At 43.6% G+C, this 22,359-nt stretch overlaps 1 protein-coding gene and 1 pseudogene across 1 annotated transcript; one reads left to right on the top strand and one right to left on the bottom strand.

The window, feature by feature from the left end:
* Nucleotides 1-3,539: 3,539 nt before the first annotated feature.
* LOC124619974 (prostaglandin reductase 1-like) lies at nucleotides 3,540-22,132 on the bottom strand. Its single transcript, XM_047146637.1, has 3 exons — nucleotides 21,932-22,132; nucleotides 8,422-8,778; nucleotides 3,540-4,234 (listed from the first exon to the last, which is right to left on the bottom strand). Exons 1-3 carry the CDS (start codon nucleotides 22,130-22,132, stop codon nucleotides 3,782-3,784), a joined length of 1,011 nt encoding a protein of 336 aa, XP_047002593.1. The 3' UTR covers nucleotides 3,540-3,781.
* On the top strand, nucleotides 21,467-21,584 carry LOC124620922 (annotated as a pseudogene).
* Nucleotides 22,133-22,359: the final 227 nt, after the last annotated feature.

Raw genomic sequence — 22,359 nt, 5'->3', positions numbered from 1 at the left:
TTTCAGCCACTGATTTCATAGTAAATAGGCTTACATATTAGGGCGAATAAATCAGATCAAATCAATGACGTACGTGGAATAAAATAACCTTCTCCAGCAAAATTAGCAACGATCACAGAAACTTCAGTTGTGAGAAACTCAGTTCGAACTCTTGCCACATAACATTATCAGCGCCACGTACAGAGGGAAACAAGTTGGTTCAGCATCACTAAACCTTTAAAAATACGCTTTTGTGTGGCATCACTAAACCTCTAAAAATACGCTTTTGTGTGGGGTATCTAATGATGTTTAGAAAATTGAATAGAAATCTACCTGACAAGACTTAGCAAGCTGCACTGTATTAAAGTCATCTACGGAAGGTATATCATGTGTGGCCTAAGGGAGAGCAACACGGCCGTGGCCGTTGTGTTTTACATTAATAACTAACAGGAAACTATTGATTGCAATATGAGGACTTTAACAGACGAAACAATTGAGTTGCTATTTCTGCAGTCAGATCTACTTTGATTTTGCGGTATAGAGCTGGGACATCAAGCAAAATATAATTATATCAGTGAACATAAACATTTACTTGTGAGAAGGGACTTTTGTTTTAATAGAGTTCCCAGTTTATGATCTGATGGATTCTGGAAATTCTTTGAACCACACTGAGCAGATAATATGTGGACTATGGTGTGCTAATTTTCATAAGTGCTCTTTGCCTGAAATTACAGTGGTTATTTCGTGTGCTATAGTTGTGTTTCATAGCATTCTGGTATGTCATCCTGATGTGTGTATATATTCTTCATTCATATTAACTCCGCTTGTATGAAGAGATAATGTTTGGGCTCAATACTCAGCGTTACTGTTAAGTCGAAAATTACGAGCCCTGCCCACTATGAGATGGAATGCCTCCCAATGGGTTTGCGGACACGTTACACGGCGTGGAAAGTATGTTAGCGGATTAGGGAAGAATGTGGAATTATTCTAGCAACAAATGGGGAAATCCACGGACATAAGTGATTTTAATAAATGCCGGATTGTTATGGACCGGCGAGTGATGGAATGGTCATCTCGTAAACGATAAAGTTGGTCAGTTGTTCGCCTACTACTGTCGTGAGCGTCTCTGGAAAGTGATTGAAGGGCGGTCGAAGCAAACACTTGTTACAGAATATGGAGTTCATAGGCTTGCTCACAGTGTAAAGCAGGATAATCCGCGATCTGTGGCAGATCTCGCGACAGAGTACAGTGCTGCCGCAGACTCAGAGGTTTCTGAGCACACTCTTCAATGGACATTCTTGAACTTGAGACTCAGCAGAAAACCACTCTTAGTTGAACCAACAATACTGTCGGTTATGATTGTGCTGGCCACGGGATTATTGAGATTGAAATATGGATCAATGGAAAATTGTCGCCCTGATGGATGAATCACGTTTCTTGATACAAGAGGTCGATAGTCTTTTCTGTATACGCCGTCATCCAAGTGATCAGCTTCTCGAAATGTGCACTGTGCTATGTACTCAGGCCGGTGGGGGCAGGCAGTATTAAGTTATGGGGGACATTCACTTAGGCTTTAGTGGAACTGTGGTAGTAGTCAGAGACACCATGACAACTCTGGACTCTTTAACATTACTGCATGCCACCAACACCCCTTCATGATGATATCTTCCCCAACGTCGTGGCATCTTTCAGCAGGATAACTGTCTGTGATAGAAGACCCGCTACATTTGCTTGAGAAACACGATAGCCACCAATTTTTCCTGATATGAGCATGGTGGAACACATCTGCGGCGCCAAAGGGCGCCAGCTCCACATCCACATTCAATCGGTTCGTAATTGATGGAAATTTTGTGACCTGTTCGTATCCATCCGGTACGATATATTTCCAAAAACTCTCTATGGGCTTTTCAAATCCGTGCCACGCAGAATCGCTGAAATGTTGCGGTCTAAAGGTGGACCAGCGCTATTAAGTTGATGGTCTCCGTGTTTTGCCTATCTATTCTAACACTGATGTTCTGCTCCAGTGTACATGGGCAGCACAAACCCACAGTCCACTCCATAACATGAGCCATTTGAAAATTTTTTGGTGCTTCACATTTGATGTTTGTTCTTTGGGCCGGTGAAGTATCGAAGTGTTCTGGCAGATGGCAAAGCCGTAGTACAGCGTTAAAATAGTGTCTACATACGACTCACGTTACAAACAGCGTGCTGTTTTGAATTCTTCTGTGCAGAAAAAGAAACCGTGGTGAACATCCACAAACGTTTGTGTGCCGTGTATGGCGATGCTGCTGTTGATAGGAGTACAGTTGGGCGACGGGTAAAGAAAGTTACAGCCTCAGGAAATGCAGAAACAGAGCTCCATGCATGATCAGCCACGCACGGGACGTCCTGTCACAGCCACTGCTCCGGACATGCTGAATCGTGCGAATACCATTATTCGTGTCGACCGCCGTATCACAATTCGACAATTGGCTCTACAGTTTTCGGTCAGCGTTGGAAGTGCGTCTGAAATGATCGAGACTCTCAGATATTCACAGAGGTGCTCACGATGGTTTCCACGAATGCCCGCAGCGGACCACAAGATTCAAAGAAAGGTCATTTCGTCTGAATTGTTAGAGTGTTTTGAGACAGACGGAGAGGCTTTTCTGTCACGGATCGTTGCGGGGGACGAAAGCTCGGTGCATCGCTTTGGGCTGGAAACAAAAAGGCAGTCCATGCAGTGGCATCATCCTCATTCACCACAAAATAATAAATTCAAGACAACTCCCTCTGCCGGAAAAGTCGCGGTGACGGCCTTCTGGTACTGTAATGGCGTCATTTTCGTGGATGTGATGCCAAGAGGCTCAACCATCAGTTCAAAGGCATACGTGAAGACTCTGAGTAAACTCAAGAGCCCGTTCCGACGTGTTCGATGGGACAAGAATCTAGCAGAAATCTTGCTTGAACACAATAATGCAATCCCAAACACAAGTCTGAGAACCTAGGAACACATCGACAAATTGAGTTGGGCATCACTGCCTCATCCACTCTACAGCCCAGACCTGGCACTCTCGGACTTCCATCTCTTGGGACCGCTTAAAGATTCTCTATGAGGAACACGCTTTGAAGACGACGAGAGTGCCAGTCAAGCGGTGAAAACATGGCTACGCCTGCAGGACAAGAGCTTTTACCAGCACGGAATACATTTTCTTCCACAATATCGGCGTACAGCCATAGAACGTAGAAAAAGAGGACATGGACAAAACATGTTGATGTATATTGTCACCAAACTCTGACTCTTAACAATAAACATGTTCTGAGAAAAAAATGTGGGGCACTACTTATTGAACGACCCTCGTATTTCATCTGGTTTCCAAAATAGCCTTTAATTCACAATTCCGTAAATACTTTGACATAAATAGACATGTCGTACATTGTTTGTAATGACTGGTAATGGCAAGGTACTTGTTCTGATGTATTAGATTTATCGTTTGTATTATATTACTGGTTTCGTATTTAGTCAAAACATATGACATACCTTTCAAATTTTTTCACATGTTTTCAGTTAAATTAATGAGGCATTTACACGTTGACAAATAAACTTTATTCAAATCACATACGATAGGATACTGATAGTACAATTATTACTATTTCTCTAAAACTGCAAATGATGATGTTTCGAAATTAAAGTATTAGAGACGTAACTTCTAGCGGAATAGTTGAGCTAAATCGTGCACTTTACATTTTATGTTTTCTTTATTTAAAGTTCAAGGAAACTGTCTCTGTATTTGCTCTGGTATCCTCATCTACTACAAGAGCATTTTCACAATTTGACAACAGCTTTCCCAAAATTTTCACCTCGCAGCATACCGATGAAGGCTTTTGGAGCGTTGTGGAAGCCGTCGGTCACCGTCTCCCTGTACTTGAGTTTCCCCTCTCTGACCCACTGCGTCAGCTGGCTGATGCCCTCGTCCCACCGGTCGTGCCATCGCGAATAAGCGCAGCCCTCAATCCGCAGCTGATTGGCTAAAAATGAAAACGGCAGAGTGACCAGTTTTTGGATCTCTGATTCGTTGTACTGGGAGATGCCGCCAATAATAGCGATGCGGCCACGGTAGCGCATGTTGCTGATGATCTTAGTGCTCATGTCTCCTCCCACGTTGTCGAAGTACACGTCGACGCCGTCTGGGGCAGCCTGCTTGAGGGCGGTGGACACGTCTGTCGTCTTGTAGTTAAAAGCGTGGTGAAAGCCCAGGTCGTCTTTCAGCCATTTCACCTGAGAACAAGAGACTTAGGTCACATCAAAACCAGATACTGGATCGACTTATTTGCTCGGTTATTTAGTGTAAAGAATGAATTCTGTCTATAGTGTAAAAAAGGTCTGGATATTTCAATAAACGCATTAATCCGTTTCACTTCCAAGGAAACGCTAGTCGCAAAACTAGAAGAACATTCGATAGTTTCCGTGTTTTTTTTTTTTTTTTTTTTTGTGGCGGACCAACATATTTGATTGTTGTTCCATTCGAGTTGTGAAGCAGTAAAAGCTTTTATTGTCCACAGTAATAAATAGGTAGACATAGCACCTGGATTCTTTCTGACACAAAGGTAAGACAAAAAAATACGTTCTATAGTTTTGTTTCGGTAAGTATTCAACAGATATGGCACCGCCCGTTCAAAAAGCTTTCTCATCGTTTTCAAGTGAACCATGTCATGCTCTTTCCCTGATGTGTCTATGGCATCTGCAGTATCGTACGAATTTAATCACAGATTATCCGGTGATACGTTTTGCACTTTCGCGATTTTTTCTCCTGTTGTTACACTTTCAGGATGTTCTTCACTTAATCTGAAGTGTGTTAATATTTGGATTCAGCTGCACTTATTTTAGCAGTTAACAGCGTAGCCCTTCATTTGTGTGACGCACTGTTTGAAGTAGCTGACTGAATTGAGTGACTGGAGACAGTAACTTGCCTCCAGAGCATGACTCCATTTGCCACCAGGGGTGAGAGTGCAGATTTTAGGACACCCCAGTGGATCAGCCCATAATTCCTCATCATTCGATAGGGTGGGCAGAGTTTTGTGATGGCAGAATATACCCGAATACGTAAGAGACGCTCTCATAAGGCAGCTAACTTAGCACCGATATGTCGAAGAGCTGAGGAAGAAAAGCAACGCAAAGACAACATCAGCTCTATAAAAAATCTGAGGAAAGACAGTCTAGATGGCAATGGTTATTTTATTAATATGACCGGTTTTGGCATAATCTTAGGCCATCTTCAGACAGCACCATCAGCTGAAGTTGATGATGTCTAGAACAGCCAGTAGACCTCAATTGGTGAGCAGTTTCAGCGACTAAGGTCTACTGGCTGTTCTAGACATCGTGAACTTCAACTGATGGTGCGGTCTGAAGATGGCCTAAGATTAGGCCGAAACCGGTAATTTTAATAAAATAGCCATCGCGATCTAGACTTTTTTTTACTGATTTCATACAATTAATAAGCTCTTTTGTTTCCAAAAAATGCTCTGCCGGCTACTAAGACTCATATCAACACTACGATAGTACCTTTGATTTGTTCTGTACAAAATGCTGGTGCATCTAGTTTTGTTAATACGATCGGAGAAATGCTGCCGATACGTGCACTGATCGCAATAGTCGCTGCAAAATCGATCTCTCAGTTGCGCACTGCACATATCCCAGGATTCTTGACGGCTATACTGCGTTAGTGTATTGAATCATATTATTATTTTTTTCTTTTCTTTTACTATACATGAGCTAAATGTAAACTAAATGAGCGATAAACCTAAGACACCGCCAAAAGTAAATTAATGAGTTGTTTTGCGGCAAGGATAATGTTTGATACATCGTTAAATATCTGTATGAAACAAAGAAGAAGCTCTAATTTATTAATTCATGTATATTCACCCTTTTGATTCGGGGAGTGGTAGCGTGCGCACGTACGCTTGGATCTGTCGTACCAGCATTGTTAATGATGTGTTTTTTTAACCGTTCATTAAAAGTATTATGAAAAGTTATTAGAAAAGGAATATTTATTCGCACGGTTGTAAGTTCAACTCCTATCTATTCATCATTTCACTTGCCGCCGAAATCCTGCATAAAGAAGTTCTTTGGAGACCAGAATAAATGACGCCGTATCCGAAGGAGCTTTCCTGCATCGACATTATCACACTCAAGACTAAATACGCTAGAACTAATGTGAAGGTAATGACTCAGACTTGATAGACACCTATTGAACTTTGTTTACTTCTACTAAAAATATTGTTCTTCGTGTGTTTAAGAACTTATAGACAGATCGACAGTTTCAATGGTTGCAGTGATTATTCGGGATCGCACACTACTGGAAGCAGCAGTACGTAATGCAAATAATGTTTATTGACCTTGAATGTAATGATACTCAAGGTCTTTGATATTGGTATCAGTTAAAGTTCACCCAATATTGTGCACAGAATCATAAATTACCTTCAAAATGTTCTCAACTATTCTTTCTAACCTATTTTTCCAATTATTCAAGCAATTATTAATGCATTTCCACAGACCTATTCATTACGTAACCTAGATACCTAACCCACAGGTATATACGAGTATCCGCAACCCAGACATTAAGGTGCTGCTCCAAAGTACCTTGCCCACAAGTATATATCCGCAACTCAGGCATTAAAGTGCTATTCCAAAATGCCCAAAAATGACTACACTGTAATACTGCTCATTACAGAATAGTGATGTAACTTTGTAGTATGTGTCAAATCAATGCTAGAGAATACAGAAAAACAGCCGTTCGTACGAGAACGTCTACACAAATAACTAAGAGAACTAACCCTTCATAGAAGAGCGGGAATCAAGCATGCGTGGCAAGAGAACTGCATGTATCAGACCTTCCTAATTCAGCAGTCAAATGTAGATGGTAGTTTGTTTCGCTCTCGAAAATTAGTGTGAAAACATCACTTCAACCAGAAAGAACACCAGACACAAATTTCAATTACACTTTTACCAGAAAGAATATGATGGTCAACTGTGGTCCTGAAAAGGACCAAGATGATGTTTCTGGTGTGAAAGGACCAGCCGCCAGAGAAACCTGACGCACAGGGTACGCCCGATTGCAAGTCTTATCTTGGTCGGAAATCATTGCAATCTTCGTGGAGGCTCCTTTCATGTACCCCTTTCATGTACCCCAACATCTCTTCAACATCTATACGAACGACCAGCCATTGACCCCAGGCACAAGGAGATTCTTATATGCAGATGGCCTAGCCCTTGCTACGCAGAGCTCATGCTTTGAAAGAGTGGAAAGAAACCTGACAACAGCACTTAGAACACTGTCAAGCTACTACAATCGGAACCAAGTCAGACCAAACCCTTCGAAGACACAAGTGTGTGCCTTTCATTTAAGGAACAGGGAATCTAATCGTGAGCTACATATTGCATGGTCAGGTATCCAACTCCAGCATCATCACGCACCTAAATACTTGGGAGTCACTCTCGATAGAATTCTGACATTCAAAACTCACTGCAAGAACACAAAAATGAAAATCTCCGCTCGAAACAACCTAATTCGCAAACTAGCGGGGGGACAGTGGGGATCACATACAAAAACTATTCGCTGTTCTGCAATGACACTGCGCTTTTCTACTGCTGAATATACTTCTCCAGTCTGGTACAGGTCATCTCATGCCAGACGAGTAGACATTGCTCTCAACGAAACCTGCAGGTTGATCACAGGTTGCTTAAGACCTACCCCAACTGATAAGCTCTAGTGCCTGGCTGGAATAGCGCCACCATGGATACGCAGAACAGTGGCTGCCAACAAGGAGAGACTGAAAGTGGAACAGGACAGTGCCCATCCACTGCACGGACATAATCCACCACTGCAACGGCCGAGATCGCGAAAGAGCTTCCTGAGAACATCCGAGAAACTCACCATTTTACCAGAGAAGGCAAGGCTGGAGTTACGGAAGAAGTCGACGCCTCACCTGCAGACGCCAGAAGCTGAAGAACTACCACCTGGGCACTGGCTGGTGTGGAAATCGTTAAACAGATTACGATCAGGAGTTGGACGATCCAGAGACAACCTGAAGAGATGGGGCTACATAACAGAAGATACGTCCTGTAATTGTGGACAAGAACAAACCACAAGCCACATGCTCCAGTGCCTTTTGTGCCCTACATCCTGCACGAAGATTGATCTCCGGTAAGCCACTCCAAGCGCCTTGGAGGTTGCAAAGTATTGGGCACATGTAATATAAATACAATGTGTGTATATGTATGTACATATTTATTGATGTGTATGGCTAGTGTAAATTTGTATGTTTCTGATTCGAGAATAAAACCATAAAGCATCTTTGATAATCTATTGAAAAGACAATTTCAGGATGATCTGTGTGTTGTAATGAGAAATGTTACCTTCTCTTTTGAACACGCACATTTTAAGTTGAAAGAAAGTTGCTGCATACCTTGGCGTCAGATCCAGCGAAGCCGATGACAGTGCATCCCTTGATGAGCGCTATCTGCCCCACTATGCTGCCCACAGCGCCCGCAGCGCCACTGACCGCGACCACCTCTCCCGCCTTGGGCTTGAGGACATCCAGCAGCGGGAAGTAGCCGCTGATTCCAGGCATACCGAGCACTCCCAAGGACAGGGATACTGGCAGATCCCCCAGCTCTGGAGCCAGCATGGGCGGCGACATGTGGATGGGGAACTCTGCGCTGGGCCCCACGTCGGCCACGGTGCGGTCGCGCCATCCCCAGTAGCCCACCACGTGGCGACCCACCGGGAAACCAGCAGCCCGGCTCTCCACAATGCGCGCCACCTGTGGATAGGCTTGTGTGTCACACTACCACATTGCTACACTGACTCGAGACAGTTGTATCAGTAACAATTTATTTGGCTACTCTTGGAAATATACACTACTGGCCATTAAAATTGGTACACCACGAAGATGACATGCTACAGACGCGAAATTTAATCGACAGGAAGAAGATGCTATGATATGCAGGTGATTAGCTTTTCAGAGCATTCATACAAGGTTGGCGCCGGTGGCGACACCTACAACGTGTTGACATGAGGAAAGTTGCCAACCGATTTCTCATACACAAACAGCAGTTGACCGGCGTTGTCTGGTGAAACGTTGTTGTTATTACTCGTTTAAGGAGGAGAATTGCGTACCATCACGTTTCGACTTTGAAAAAAATGGCTCTGAGCACTATGGGACTTAACATCTTAGGTCATCAGTCCCCTAGAACTTAGAACTAGTTAAACCTAACTAACCTAAGGACAGCACACAACACCCAGCCATCACGAGGCAGAGAAAATCCCTGACCCCGCCGGGAATCGAACCCGGGAACCCGGGCGTGGGAAGCGAGAACGCTACCGCACGACCACGAGATGCGGGCGTTTCGACTTTGATAAAGGTCGGATTGTAGCCTATCGCGATTGCGGTTTATCGTATCGCGACCTTGCTGCTCGCGTTGGTCGACATCCAATGACTCTTAGCAGAATATGGAATCAGTGGGTTCAGGAGGGTAATACGGAACGCCGGGCTGGCTTCCAACGGCCTCGTATCACTAGCAGTCGAGATGACATGCATCTTATCCGCATGGCTGTAACGTATCGTGCAGCCACGTCTCGATCCCTGAGTCAACACATGGGGACGTTTGCAAGACAACAACCATCTGCACGAACAGTTCGACGACGTTTGCAGCAGCATGGACTATCAGCTCGGAGACCATGGCTGCGGTTACCCTTGACGCTGCATCACAGACAGGAGCGCCTGCAATCGCGTACTCAACGACGAACCTGGGTGCAGGAATGGCAAAACGTCATTTTGTCGGATGAATCCAGTTTCTGTTTACAGCATCATGATGGTCGCATCCGTGTTTGGCGACATCGCGGTGAACGCACATCGTCATCGCCATACTGGCGTATCACCTGGCGTGATGATATGGGGTGCCATTGGTTAGACGTCTCGGTCATATCTTGTTCGCATTGACGGCACTTTGAACAGTGGACGTTACATTTCAGATGTCTTACGACCCGAGGCTTTACCCTTCATTCGATCCCTGAGAAAGCCTACATTTTGAGCAGGATAATGCACGACCGCATGTTGCAGGTCCCGTATGGGCATTTCTGGATACAGAAAATGTTCGACTGCTACCCTGGCCAGCACATTCTCCAGATCTCTCACGAATTGAAAACATCTGGTCAATGGTGGCCGAGCAACTGGCTCGTCACAATACGCCAGCCACTACTCTTGACGAACTGTGGTATCTTGTTGAAGCTGCATGGGCAGCTGAACCTGTACACGCCATCTGAGCTCTGTTTGACTCAATGCCCAGGCGTATCAAGGCCATTATTACGGCCAGAGGTGGTTGTTCTGGGTACTGATTTTTCAGGATGTATGCACCCAAATTGCGTGAAAATGTAATCACACGTCAGTTATAGTATAATATACGAGGGTCAGTCAAAAAGTAATGCCTCCTATTTTTTTTTCTACGTTTAATTGTCAGGAAATTTAAATGCAATTACATAGGTTGAAAACCACAACATTGAGGATCATTTTGTCATTTTTCAATGTAATCTCCGCCCATCTCTACAGTTTTGGTCCATCTTTGAACAAGGGCATGTATCCCAGCACGGTAAAAATCACAGCTCTGCTTCCTAAGCCATTGACGCACGGATGTTTTGACGGCCTCCTCATCTTCAAAATGAATCCCACGATGAGCTTCTTTTAGTGGCCCGAACAGATGGAAGTCTGATGGTGCCAGGTCAGGGCTGTATGGGGGATGAGGCAAAACTTCCCATCCAATTTTGACAATCTCGTCAGAGGTGTGACGACTGGTGTGTGGTCTTGCATTGTCATGCAAAAGAAGAACATCTGCCATTGATTTTGTTGGGCGAACTCGCTGAAGACGTGCTTTAAGTTTGTTGAGGGTTGTGACGTATTGAACAGAATTTATTGTGCATCCCTGCTCCAAAAAATCAACCAGAATCACACCCTCTGTATCCCAGAAAACTGTTGCCATAACTTTCCCTGCCGATCGCACAGTTTTGAATTTTTTCTTCCTCGGCGAGCTTGTGTGATGCCACTCCATTGACTGCCTCTTTGATTCGGGTTCAAAAAAATGCACCCATGTTTCGTCCCCGGTCACAATTTTTTTCAGAAACTCATCTCCCTCCAAACGGAAGCGCTGCAAGTGTTGGGAGGCTATTGTTTTCCTTGCCTCTTTATTCTGATCGGTTAACATTCTTGGAACCCACCGTGCACAAACTTTTGAGTACCCCAATTGTTTAATAATCGTGATCACACTGCCTTTACTAAGAGAAATAATGCGACACACTTCATCTGCAGTCACCCGACGGTCACCATGAATGATGTCATCAACTTGCTGAATGTTGTGTGGAGTCACTGCACTCACTGGCCTGCCGCTCCGCTTTTCGTCAGTCAACGGTGTTTGCCCTTCAGCTTCCTTACAACGACGAACCCATCGTCTAACAGTGCTGACATCCACTGTCACAACACCATACACCTTCTTCAGTCTTTCATGAATGCGTATGGGCGTTTCACCTTCTGCATTCAAGAATTCAATCACACAATGCTGTCTCAAACGAACATCGATGTCGGCCATCTTACAAACTTCTGCTGTGCTGCCACCTGTTGACACACAAAGTTACTACTGCAGTGGATTGCAGAAGAAGGTTTGAGGAATGGCGCCAAATTCAAATTTTTCACTTAACTTAATTTCTTTAAGTAGAAAAAAAATGGGAGGCATTACTTTTTGACCGACCCTCGTATTTGTCCAATGAATACTCGTTTATCATCTGCATCTTTGCTTGGTGTAGCAATTTTAATGGCCAGTAGTGTACAAGGAAATTACTTCACTCAGCACCTCTACTGTAACATCTGCCACTTGAATTGTGTGAGCATATCCATGACATTCCTTTTCTTGATAAGTGATTCTTTCGCGAAATGTGCTCTAGCTACAATTTCAAAGACTTTTAATCATAAACATAGGAGACGATATCCACAAATATTGGTCGAACCTTAAATCTCCTCCAACTTGTATCATGAGGCACATTTTAATTTTTTTCTGCAAATTCACAAACATATCACCATAAAAAATCCAACATTCTGTGTCTTCCTTATGCCCAATTCTGACACCAGATGACATAATCAAATTCATTAACAAACTCTACATACAGTTTTTTATTTTTCCTCAGTCATTATACCCTTATCCAGGGAAACATTAATCGCTCTATATCAAATAATACTAGGTAATCGGGCCAGATTTTATCTCAAGTCTGGAGTGACATACTCACACATCAGATACACTTTGTAACTGTCTCGGTCCGGCACACGGTTATAATCTGCCATGAAGTCTCACATCAGCGAACAGTCCGCTGCAGAGTGAAAATCTCATTCTGCAAACACTTTGTAGCTCTTTATCAACTTTAGTTTAGGTTACCCACTTCCCTACCCAACTTCTTATAGCGCAAATGAGGCGAAAAAAGTCCAGTGTACTTTACTGCATCTTATGCTACCTAGAAATAACTAATTCCTGATCACCGCTGTCTGCATTCATAAAATCACCCATGGATTGATTTCAAACAAAATCCTCCTTGAAACTTGCTGTAACAGTCAGCTGGTTCCCCTGTAATCTTCAACATAATGACAATGGTCAACCAGCGGCCAGAAATCGCTTTGGTAATGGACATCTGGTAAAATTTTTTGATTGGTTTGAGTGAGTTAAATTTCACATGTTAGATCACAAGAATACCATCTATTCGCAGCGTTTATTTGTGCTTAGGTTAGTACACACAGCACTTAGGAAGCATTACTTTCTGTACACAGGTTTATGTGTTACGGAAACATGGGTAGTCATAAAAATTCTCAGTGATGAACCATCAGTGTTATGTTCAATGTATAACGGTCTCAACTGTCACATTGTTCAACTTTGGTTGTTCTGGCCAGTTTAAAAAATTTTCTTATCAGTGCATAGTGTAGGTCCAAATATTAGACAATGCCATACTTTGATTTCTTAGACGGAATTACCTGACGCTCACTCAGCGGATGGAAACCAACGTAAATCTGAGGCAGAATAAGTTTTGATGATATACTGTTCAATGTGAAACACCTGTCTCGTTCACCGCGATTTGCTGCTAATTTATTTCCTGGATCGTCAATCCTTATTGCTAAGAGGAGACAGTCTTGAACGACGAACATCTTATACACAATACAGTGGTAAAAAACAGAAAAAGAAATTTAGGATGTTCTCCTTCTATTTGATTATGATCGAGTAAATTTGGTTTTAAGAGCTACACTAAGGATAGCAGTGTTTCTTGTAACAAAATGATGTGGACTGTTTTTCAGACAGACCGGAGGTTGTACGATCGATCTGAGGTGTTGGGGGAAAATTTTGGCTTGTGGATGCTCCACTACCTAGGTTAAGAAAGTCACTCTCTACGCAAACTTTCAAAAAGAACGGAAGGAGTTATATTGTGTGCAAAAACGGGTGTTGAAGAATTTTCCTGAACCTTCCAGAACTAATTCTGGGCAGGTAACAATTTTAAGGACTAACGTGTAAATGCTCGTGTGCAAGATTAAACGGATATCTCAAAAATTACGGCCCTAGGCTTAGTTCTTAAAATGGGGAATTTGCAAAAGAAACATCGCACTCTGGCTAACGCTCTCTGACTGGAGTAATATGGTGGAGATGATTTTGAGCTGATTGCATCTTCCACGATACAAATTAGAAGTCTACAACGTAATGTGTAGGGGTCGAACAGAAACAGTGATGAAAATCAGTATTCAGATTTCTTCATAGACAAATTTATGAGATCAGCATAGTAATGAATAATCAAACCCTGCCTCTATCCAAATTTATACACTGAAGAGCCAAAGAAACTATTACACATACCTGCTTCCGTGTAGGGCCCCGGCAAGCACGCCGAAGTGCTACGACACGACGCAGCATGGACTCGAAAAATGTGTGAAGTAGTACTAGAGAGAACTGACACTATGAATCCTACAGGGCGTCTATAAATACATAAGAGTACGAGAGGATAGAAACTCTTCTGAACAACACTTTGCAAGGCATGCCAGATACGCTCAAAAATGTTCATTTCTGGGGAGTTTGGTGGCCAGCGGAAGTGTTTAAACTCAGAAGAGTGTTCCTGGAGCCACTCTGTAGTCATTATGGACGTGTGGGATATCACATTATCCTGAAGGAATTGCCCAAGTCCGTCGGAATGCACAATGGACATGAATGGATGCAGGTGATTAGACAGGATGCTTACGATAGTGTCATCTGTCAGAGAAGTATGCAGATGTATCAGGAGTCCCATATCACTTCAACTGCACACGCCCCACACCATTACAGAGACTCCACCAGCTTGAATAGTCCCCTGCTGACATGCAGGGTCCACGGATTCATGAGGTTTTCTCCATATCCTTACACGTCCATCCGCTCGATACAATTTGAAGCGAGACACATCCGACCAGACAACAGGTTTCCAGTCATCAACAGTCCAGTGTCGGTGTTGACGGGCCCATGTGAGACGTAAAGCTTGGTGTCCTATAGTTATCAAGGGTTCACGAGTGGAAGTTTGGCTCCGAAAACCCATATCGATTATGTTTCGTTGAATGATTCGCACGCTGACACTTGTTGATGGTCCAGCACTGAAATCTGCAGCAGTTTGGGGAAGGGTTGCACTTCTGTAACGAAGAACGATTATCTTCAGTCGTCGATGGTCCCGCTGTTGCAGGATGTTTTTCCGGCCACAGCGACGTCGGAAATTTGATGTTTCACCGGATTCCTGCTATTCAATGGACACTCGTGAAATGGTCGTGCGGGAAAAAAAATCACTTCATCGTTACTTCGAAGATTCTGTGTCCCATCGCTCGTGCGCCGATTATAACACCACGTTCAAACTCATTTAAATCTTGATAACCTGCCATTGCAGCAGCAGTAACTGATCTGACAACTGCACCAGACACTTGTTGCTTATGTAGGCGTTGCCGAAAGCGGCATCTTATTCTGCCTGTTTACATATCTCTGTATTTGAATACGGATGCCTATACCGGTTTCTTTGGGGCTTCAATGAATAATGATTAAATGGAAGGCAGCGACACACCCCTATCAGTTAATACTTCGTGCCATCGTAAGAATTTACTCCCTCCCAACGTTCATTGATAAGTGACAACTATTAAATCACATAATGTTTGATGAGAGCTGTTATTGGAAGTTGGTGATTAAAAATCCAGAAGACCGCACATTTTTTAAGCTCACATATTCATTACCACTGCAAAGAAGGTGAGTCAGGCGAGGGACCTGGATCTCTTGTTGGAGCTGCCAATTACACTAACTCTACATAAGGCTGCAATGTGCCGAACTGAGCAATGGAGACGTGCAGACACCTTTGGGGTCCAGTCACCAACAGAAAAATTACGAAGCTCGGCGATCCAGCTAATAGGATTCGCTCCAACACAGAATCCCTAGAAAACTAGCGCTTTTCCCAGCCTCCAATGAAATATAAAATCCTTCCCTACTACCAAAAAGTATTCATTTCAACGCTGCGATCAGACGACACTCTTCCTTACACCAACTGCAAGTTCTCTCGCCAATGTCCATAGCCTCATAAGCAGTTTCGAGAAATTCAGAAAGGACCAGTATGAGACTAGAGCTGGTATCCAGTGTCCTGCGCTCTCTGAAAGCGGCAGAAACTATTCTTTTATCCTTCAAAATAAGTCAGAAAAAATATAAAATGTTCTTGGTTGTTTGGCCGCGTCATATTTCGTTCTAAAGTAATCGACGTTTCGACCCCTCTGCTGGGATCATCTTCAGGATGTCCGATAATCGACGTTTCGACTCCTCTGCTGGGATCTAGAGTAGTGTTCTAGCAGTAGTGGACACCAGAACATCCTGAAGAAGTGACAACGGCCACGAAAGCCTGCTGACTTACATAACTCAGAAAAACATGGAAAAGTCGCCCCTGACTACTACACGCGGTGCCGCATCTCCCAGCAATCATTGTGCGAGGGCAATGCTTGCCACTTCCTGTTGGTTCGGGCTGACCTCACTTCCAAGAGTCTTACACCACCCAGACTGCGGCCTCGTACACCTGCCTGCCACCGATGTGCTCCTCCTAAGCATTTCCTGTCGCTCCGTCTCGTAGCCTCAGCACATTTGCACATACCCCAGACACTCATAATTCATTAAAATAGCCTCTGAGATAAATGGAAAGAGCTATAATTTCACACGGTACCTACTGCCAGTCACCACTTTTTATTATATCAATAACATTTTTCATACCGCATTTCCCCACTGTCAGGCTCATAAAGGTAAATACACTGACGGAAAAACATCGCAACACCTAGAAGGAGTTGTCACATAAACCAATGTTGATAGACGTTTTTCTACATCTGAAAGATGATATCTATCCAAATTTCGCACCAGTCGCATAAGAGCGGCACTAGTAGAGCCACTACGACGATGCAAATTAAATGCATACTGTAAGACAGAGATTTAGGAACCAGATTTTAAATTGTAAGACATTTCCAGGAGCAGATGTTGACTCTGACCACAGTCTATTGGATATGAACTGTAGATTAAAACTGAAGAAAATGCAAAAAGGTGGGAATTTAAGGAGATGGGACCTGGATAAACTGAAAGAACCAGAGGTTGTACAGAGTTTCAGGGAAAGCATAAGGGAACAATTGACAGGAATGGGCGAAAGAAATACAGTAGAAGAAGAATGGGTAGCTTTGAGGAATGAAATAGTGAAGGCAGCGGAGGATCAAGTAGGTAAAAAGACGAGGGCTAGTAGAAATCCTTGGGTAACAGAAGAGATACTGAATTTAATTGATGAAAGGAGAAAATACAAAAATGCAGTAAGTGAAGCAGGTAAAAAGGAATACAAACGTCTCAAAAATGAGATCGACAGGAAGTGCAAAATGGCTAGGCAGGGATGGCTAGAGGACAAATGTAAGGATGTAGAGGCTTATCTCACGAGGGGTAAGATAGATACTGCCTACAGGAAAATTAAAGAGACCTTTGGAGAAAAGAGAAGTACTTGCATGAATATCAAGAGCTCAGATAGAAACCCAGTTCTAAGCAAAGAAGGGAAAGCAGAAAGGTGGAAGGAGTATATAGAGGGTCTATACAAGGGCGGGGTTCTTGAGGACAATATCATGGACATAGAAGGGGATGAAGATGATGTTGGAATGGGAGATACGATACTGTGTGAAGAGTTTGACAGTCGAAACAAGGCCCCGGGAATAGACAACATTTCATTACAACTACTGACAGCCTTGGGAGAGCCAGTCCTGACAAAACTCTACCATCTGGTGAGCAAGATGTATGAGACAGGCGAAATTCCATCAGACTTCAAGCAGAATATAATAATTCCAATCCCAAAGAAAGCAAGTGTTGACAGATGTGAAAATTACCGAACTATCAGTTTAATAACTCACAGCTGCAAAATACTAACGCGAATTCTTTACAGACGAATGGAAAAACTAGTAGAAGCCGTCCTCGGGGAAAATCAGTTTGGATTCCGTAGAAATGTTGTAAGACGTGAGGCAATAATGACCCTACGACTTATCTTAGAAGAAAGATTAAGGAAAGGCAAACCTACGTTTCTAGCATTTGTAGACTTAGAGAAAGCTTTTGACAATGTTGACTGGAATACTCTCTTTCAAATTCTGAAGGTGGCAGGGGTAAAATACAGGGAGCGAAAGGCTATTTACAATTTGTACAGAAAGCAGATGGCAATTATAGGAGTCGAGGGACATGAAAGGGAAGCAGTGGTTGGGAAGGGAGTGAGACAGGGTTGTAGCCTATCCCCGGTGCTATTCAATCTGTATATTGAGCAAGCAACAAAGGAAACAAAAGAAAAGTTCAGAGAAGGTATTAAAATCCATGAAGAGGAAATAAAAACTTTGACGTTCGCCGATGACATTCCAATTCTGTCAGAGACAGCAAAAGACTTGGAAGAGCAGTTGAACGGAATGGACAGTGTCTTGAAAGGAGGGTATAAGATGAACACCAACAAAAGCAAAACAACGATCATGGAATTTAATCGAATTAAGTCGGGTGATGCTGAGGGAATTAGATTAGGAAATGAGACACTTAAAGTAGTAAAGGAGTTTTGCTGTTTGGGGAGCAAAATAACTGATGATGGTCGAAGTAGAGAGGATATAAAATGTCGACTGGCAATGGCAAGGAAAGCGTTTCTGAAGAAGAGAAATTTGTTAACATCGAGTATAGATTTAAGTGTCAGGAAGTCGTTTCTGAAAGTATTTGTATGGAGTGTAGCCATGTTTGGAAGTGATACATGGACGATAAATAATTTAGACAAGAAGAGAATAGAAGCTTTCGAAATGTGGTGCTACAGGAGAATGCTGAAGATTAGATGGGTAGATCACATAACTAATGAGGAGGTATTGAATAGAATTGGGGAGAAGAGGAGTTTGTGGCACAACTTGACCAGAAGACGGGATCGGTTGGTAGGACCTGTTCTGAGGCATCAAGGGATCACCAATTTAGTATTGGAGGGCAGCGTGGTGGGTAAAAATCGTAGAGGGAGACCAGGAGATGAATACACTAAGCAGATTCAGAAGGATGTAGGTTGCAGTAGGCACTGGGAGATGAAGAAGCTTGCACAGGATAGAGTAGCATGGAGAGCTGCATCAAACCAGTCTCAGGACTGAAGACCACAACAACAACAATTGTAATGGGCGTGAGCGTTGTTACCTCTTACACTGATGTTACTCAAGAATGCGTTTAAGGATACAAAGACCACTTTATCAACACCTCACTGACTTTTAACGAGGTCGTGTAACAGGTTATGGTAAGCAGGATGTCCCTTCTGTGATATTGCAGAAAGACTTGATAGCAATGCAGTCACTGTACATGATTGCTGGAAGCTGTGGTCACGAGTAGGTGCAGTCGCAAGAAGACCGGGCTCTGGATGGACACGAAGCCCTACCGAGAGGGACGAACACCGTGTTGGGCATACGGCAACTTACTGTATCTGCAGCAGCAGTCTGAGCAGCAATTGGCACCACAGTGACACAACGAACCGTTACAAATCGGTTACTTCAAGGCAACTTCGAGCCAGACGCCCTGTTGTGTGGGTCTCAATTACCTCAAACCACAACCACTTGCGACTTCAGTGGTGTCGACCTCACTGGAGGACAGGGCGGAGGTGTGTTGTGTTTCCTGATGAATGCTGGTTCTCCCTCGGTGCCAGTGATGGCAGTGTGGTGATTATAAGTAGCCCAGTTGAGGGTGTGCAACCAATCTGTCTGCGAGCTAGACATACTGGATCTACACCTAGAGTTGTGGTCTGGTGTGCGATTTCGTATGATAGGCGGAACACCGTCGTTGCTATCCCACGCACCTTGACTGCAAATTTGTACGTCAGTCTGGTGATTCGACCTGTTGCGCTGCCATTCATGAACAGTGCTCCAGTAGGTGTTTTCCAACGGGATAACGGTCGCCCATATACTGCTGTCGTAATCCAACATATTCTACAGAGTGTCGATATATTGTCTTTGTTCGATCACCAGATCTGTCGCCAAGAGGGCATATATGGGACATCATCGGATGAGAACTCCAGCGTCATTCAAACCACCTCTGTATTGATAGACAAAGTACAGCAGGTGTGCAACTCCATCCCAAAAACTGACCTCTGTTATATGTACAACAAAATGGTTCAAATGGCTCTGATCACTATGGGACTTAACATCTGAGGTCATCAGTCCCCTAGAACTTAGAACTACTTAAACCTAACTAACCTAAGGACATCCCACACATCCATGCCCGAGGCAGGATTCGAACCTGCGACCGTAGCAGTCGCGCGGTTCTGGACTGCGCGCCTAGTATCTGTACAACACAATGCACGCACGTTTGCATGCCTGCATTCAACTTTCTGACGGTCACACCGGTTTTTAACGCACCAGCATTTCGCGTTGCCATGGCTTATTTCGCGCTTTTAACCTGCAATTTTGCAATGTTCATCACTTAATTAAGTATACTACCTAGACAAATGTATTTCTGGAGTTTAAGTACTCTACATTAATTGTATTCTGATGTTGCTATGAGTTTTATGCCAGTACGTATTGTAATTGTTAATGCATCCGGCGCGCAAAATACTTGCCGCGTTTCATTCTGACCAAACAAACAGCTAAGTCAAATGCGAAACTAGACATCATTAGATTTCACAGACTTCTCAGAGATGATGGATCAGATTTTCTTCTACAGCAAGGACGAAGAGTAGTTCATCTGAGAAGATTAATGAACACCTTGTGACAAAAAAAGTGAAACTAGAATGAAACAGCTGAAACACAAATTTATCCAACTTAGCCAGTTACAAATGCAACACATACATCAAGACAGAGTGCTTAGAAGCTAGATTCGTCATCAACAGTGCAACGTTGCAGACGTTTTGTGTTTGAGTAAAGTTACGAAATTCTTTGACACTGAGGCTATATTTGAACTGGAACTCGTAGAAGATTCCAACTTGGTAATTAAGTTTCAAGAACTCAAACGTGTAGTATGATGTTAATTTCATAGTGGAATCATTACTGCTAAATACAGTCTGAATTGTCCTAATATTCTTGTACTGTGATGGTAGACTAAATATCGATGCGTTTTCGTTTTGGAGAATGAACTGAATTACTCTTTTTCTCCCCAATTGATTGGCTCGCTTGGTGTCTTATAACAGCGATATCACAAGGATAAAAGAAACATGTAAAACGAAGTATCCTTCTGAGAATCCACTAAACAAACATTCAAGGCTGTCGGGTCAGCACTACTGTATTTCATGTCTCTCGTCACATGGACGTCAAGTTAGGGTCAGAAAGTGCCACTGCGTATATTAACAAAAGTTCTCTGGCTTAAATGTACTTTTCAAGGACTGTTAGTACTGTTTAAAGCAGCAGGAAGAATGATGGGCGTATGATCAAAGCAAATTATTGGATTGTAGCCGCCCTTTTAATAGCAGAAAATTGGTTTCTATAATACGAATTGTTCATAAAATAGTAGTGTGTTGAATTCACACAGTGGACGTTGCATATGGAAACGAAAAGTCCCTGCAAGGAAGAGAGACCCCTACAAATACTAGTAAACGATAAGTTTACGATTGAAACCACCACATTACAAAGAATGCAAAGGGAGCAACTAGACCTTTATTAATGCCTTAATAATATATTAAATTTATTTTTGTTTTTAATGAGTATAGCCAGCAGGGTACCGGTAAAAACACAGATCCCAGCTGTTAATGTCTGAAATGAGTGTCATTTACGGACAATTATGCACAGATGGATGGTGCAATCACCAGTGTAATCACCAGGCAGCAGTAGGAAGGCGTTCATCGATGGTTGAGGAAAGCTAGTGCCTTCACAGAGTTAAACGACTGTGGATAATTTGTATATTAGGAAAAGATGGAGCCACTACAAAAATGCCACCAGAATTTGCGTATCTCCTCATGAAAAGTTAGGCAACGGCCTTGCCGCAGGGGTTACACCGGTTCCCGTGAGATCACCGAAGTTAAGCGCTGTCGGGCGTGGCCGGCACTTAGATGGGTGACCATCCAGGCCGCCATGCGCTGTTGCCATTTTTCGGGGTGCACTCAGCCTAGTGATGCCAATTGAGGAGCTACTCGACCGAATTGTAGCGGCTCCGGTCAAATAAAACCGGGAGAGCGGTGTGCTGACCACACGCCCCACGTATCCGCATTCTCAACTGAGTATGAGACGGCGGTCGGATGGTCCCGATGCACCACTTGTGGCCTGAAGACGGAACTCTCTCTCTCTCTCTCTCTCTCTCTCTCTCTCTCTCTCTCTCTCCCTGCTCTCATGAATAGTTGGTGACGTCATTAAGTGGCGTCACCGTGGTTGCATGTGGATGCAGTTCACCTCACTGGGTCAGCTTAGGTTCGAAAGCAAATCAGAAATACTTCACCTGGGCTGCTACCATGGTGTCTCCCACTTTGTGCGTTGCCCTGTGCGCCCTCTGGAAGGGGTCGACGCTGAAGTAAACAGCCTCGGCCAGGATCTGTCCATCCTTGACAGGCGGCAGGTCCTCCTCCTCGACTCGGAAGTCCGCAGGTCGAGGCTCTCCCTGGAAGTCTCTGGCGAGTACGATTTTGCGTGCCTTCACCATGGTCGCCGATGTTGATCTGGTGGCTCGTACACAGCCGCTCTTATAGCACTACCGCCGAGGGCTCATCGAGTTGTTATCGGTATCTCTGTGGCGTACGTCTCTCTGATAAACAGAGTCTCATTTGCCTCATGACTAAGCAATACGGGGCATTACTGGCAAATCTACATCATAAAATCGTTGCACCGTAGTAGAGTTGTTATCAGTGTCTATGTAGTTAACTTCACTTT

This window comes from Schistocerca americana, chromosome 6, assembly GCF_021461395.2.
Source record: "Schistocerca americana isolate TAMUIC-IGC-003095 chromosome 6, iqSchAmer2.1, whole genome shotgun sequence".
Classification (NCBI taxonomy): domain Eukaryota; kingdom Metazoa; phylum Arthropoda; class Insecta; order Orthoptera; family Acrididae; genus Schistocerca; species Schistocerca americana.
Note: the sequence above shows the minus strand (reverse complement) of the source record. Positions and strands in the feature narration are given on the sequence as shown.

Coding starts and splice junctions, on each gene's coding strand:
- LOC124619974 (XM_047146637.1), bottom strand. CDS start 22,132: ATGGTGAAGGCACGCAAAATCGTACTCGCCAGAGACTTCCAGGGAGAG. Junction 8,779..21,931: donor ACACCATGGTAGCAGCCCAG/GTGAAGTATTTC, acceptor GCCTATCCACAG/GTGGCGCGCATTGTGGAGAG. Junction 4,235..8,421: donor TCGCTGGATCTGACGCCAAG/GTATGCAGCAAC, acceptor TCTTGTTCTCAG/GTGAAATGGCTGAAAGACGA.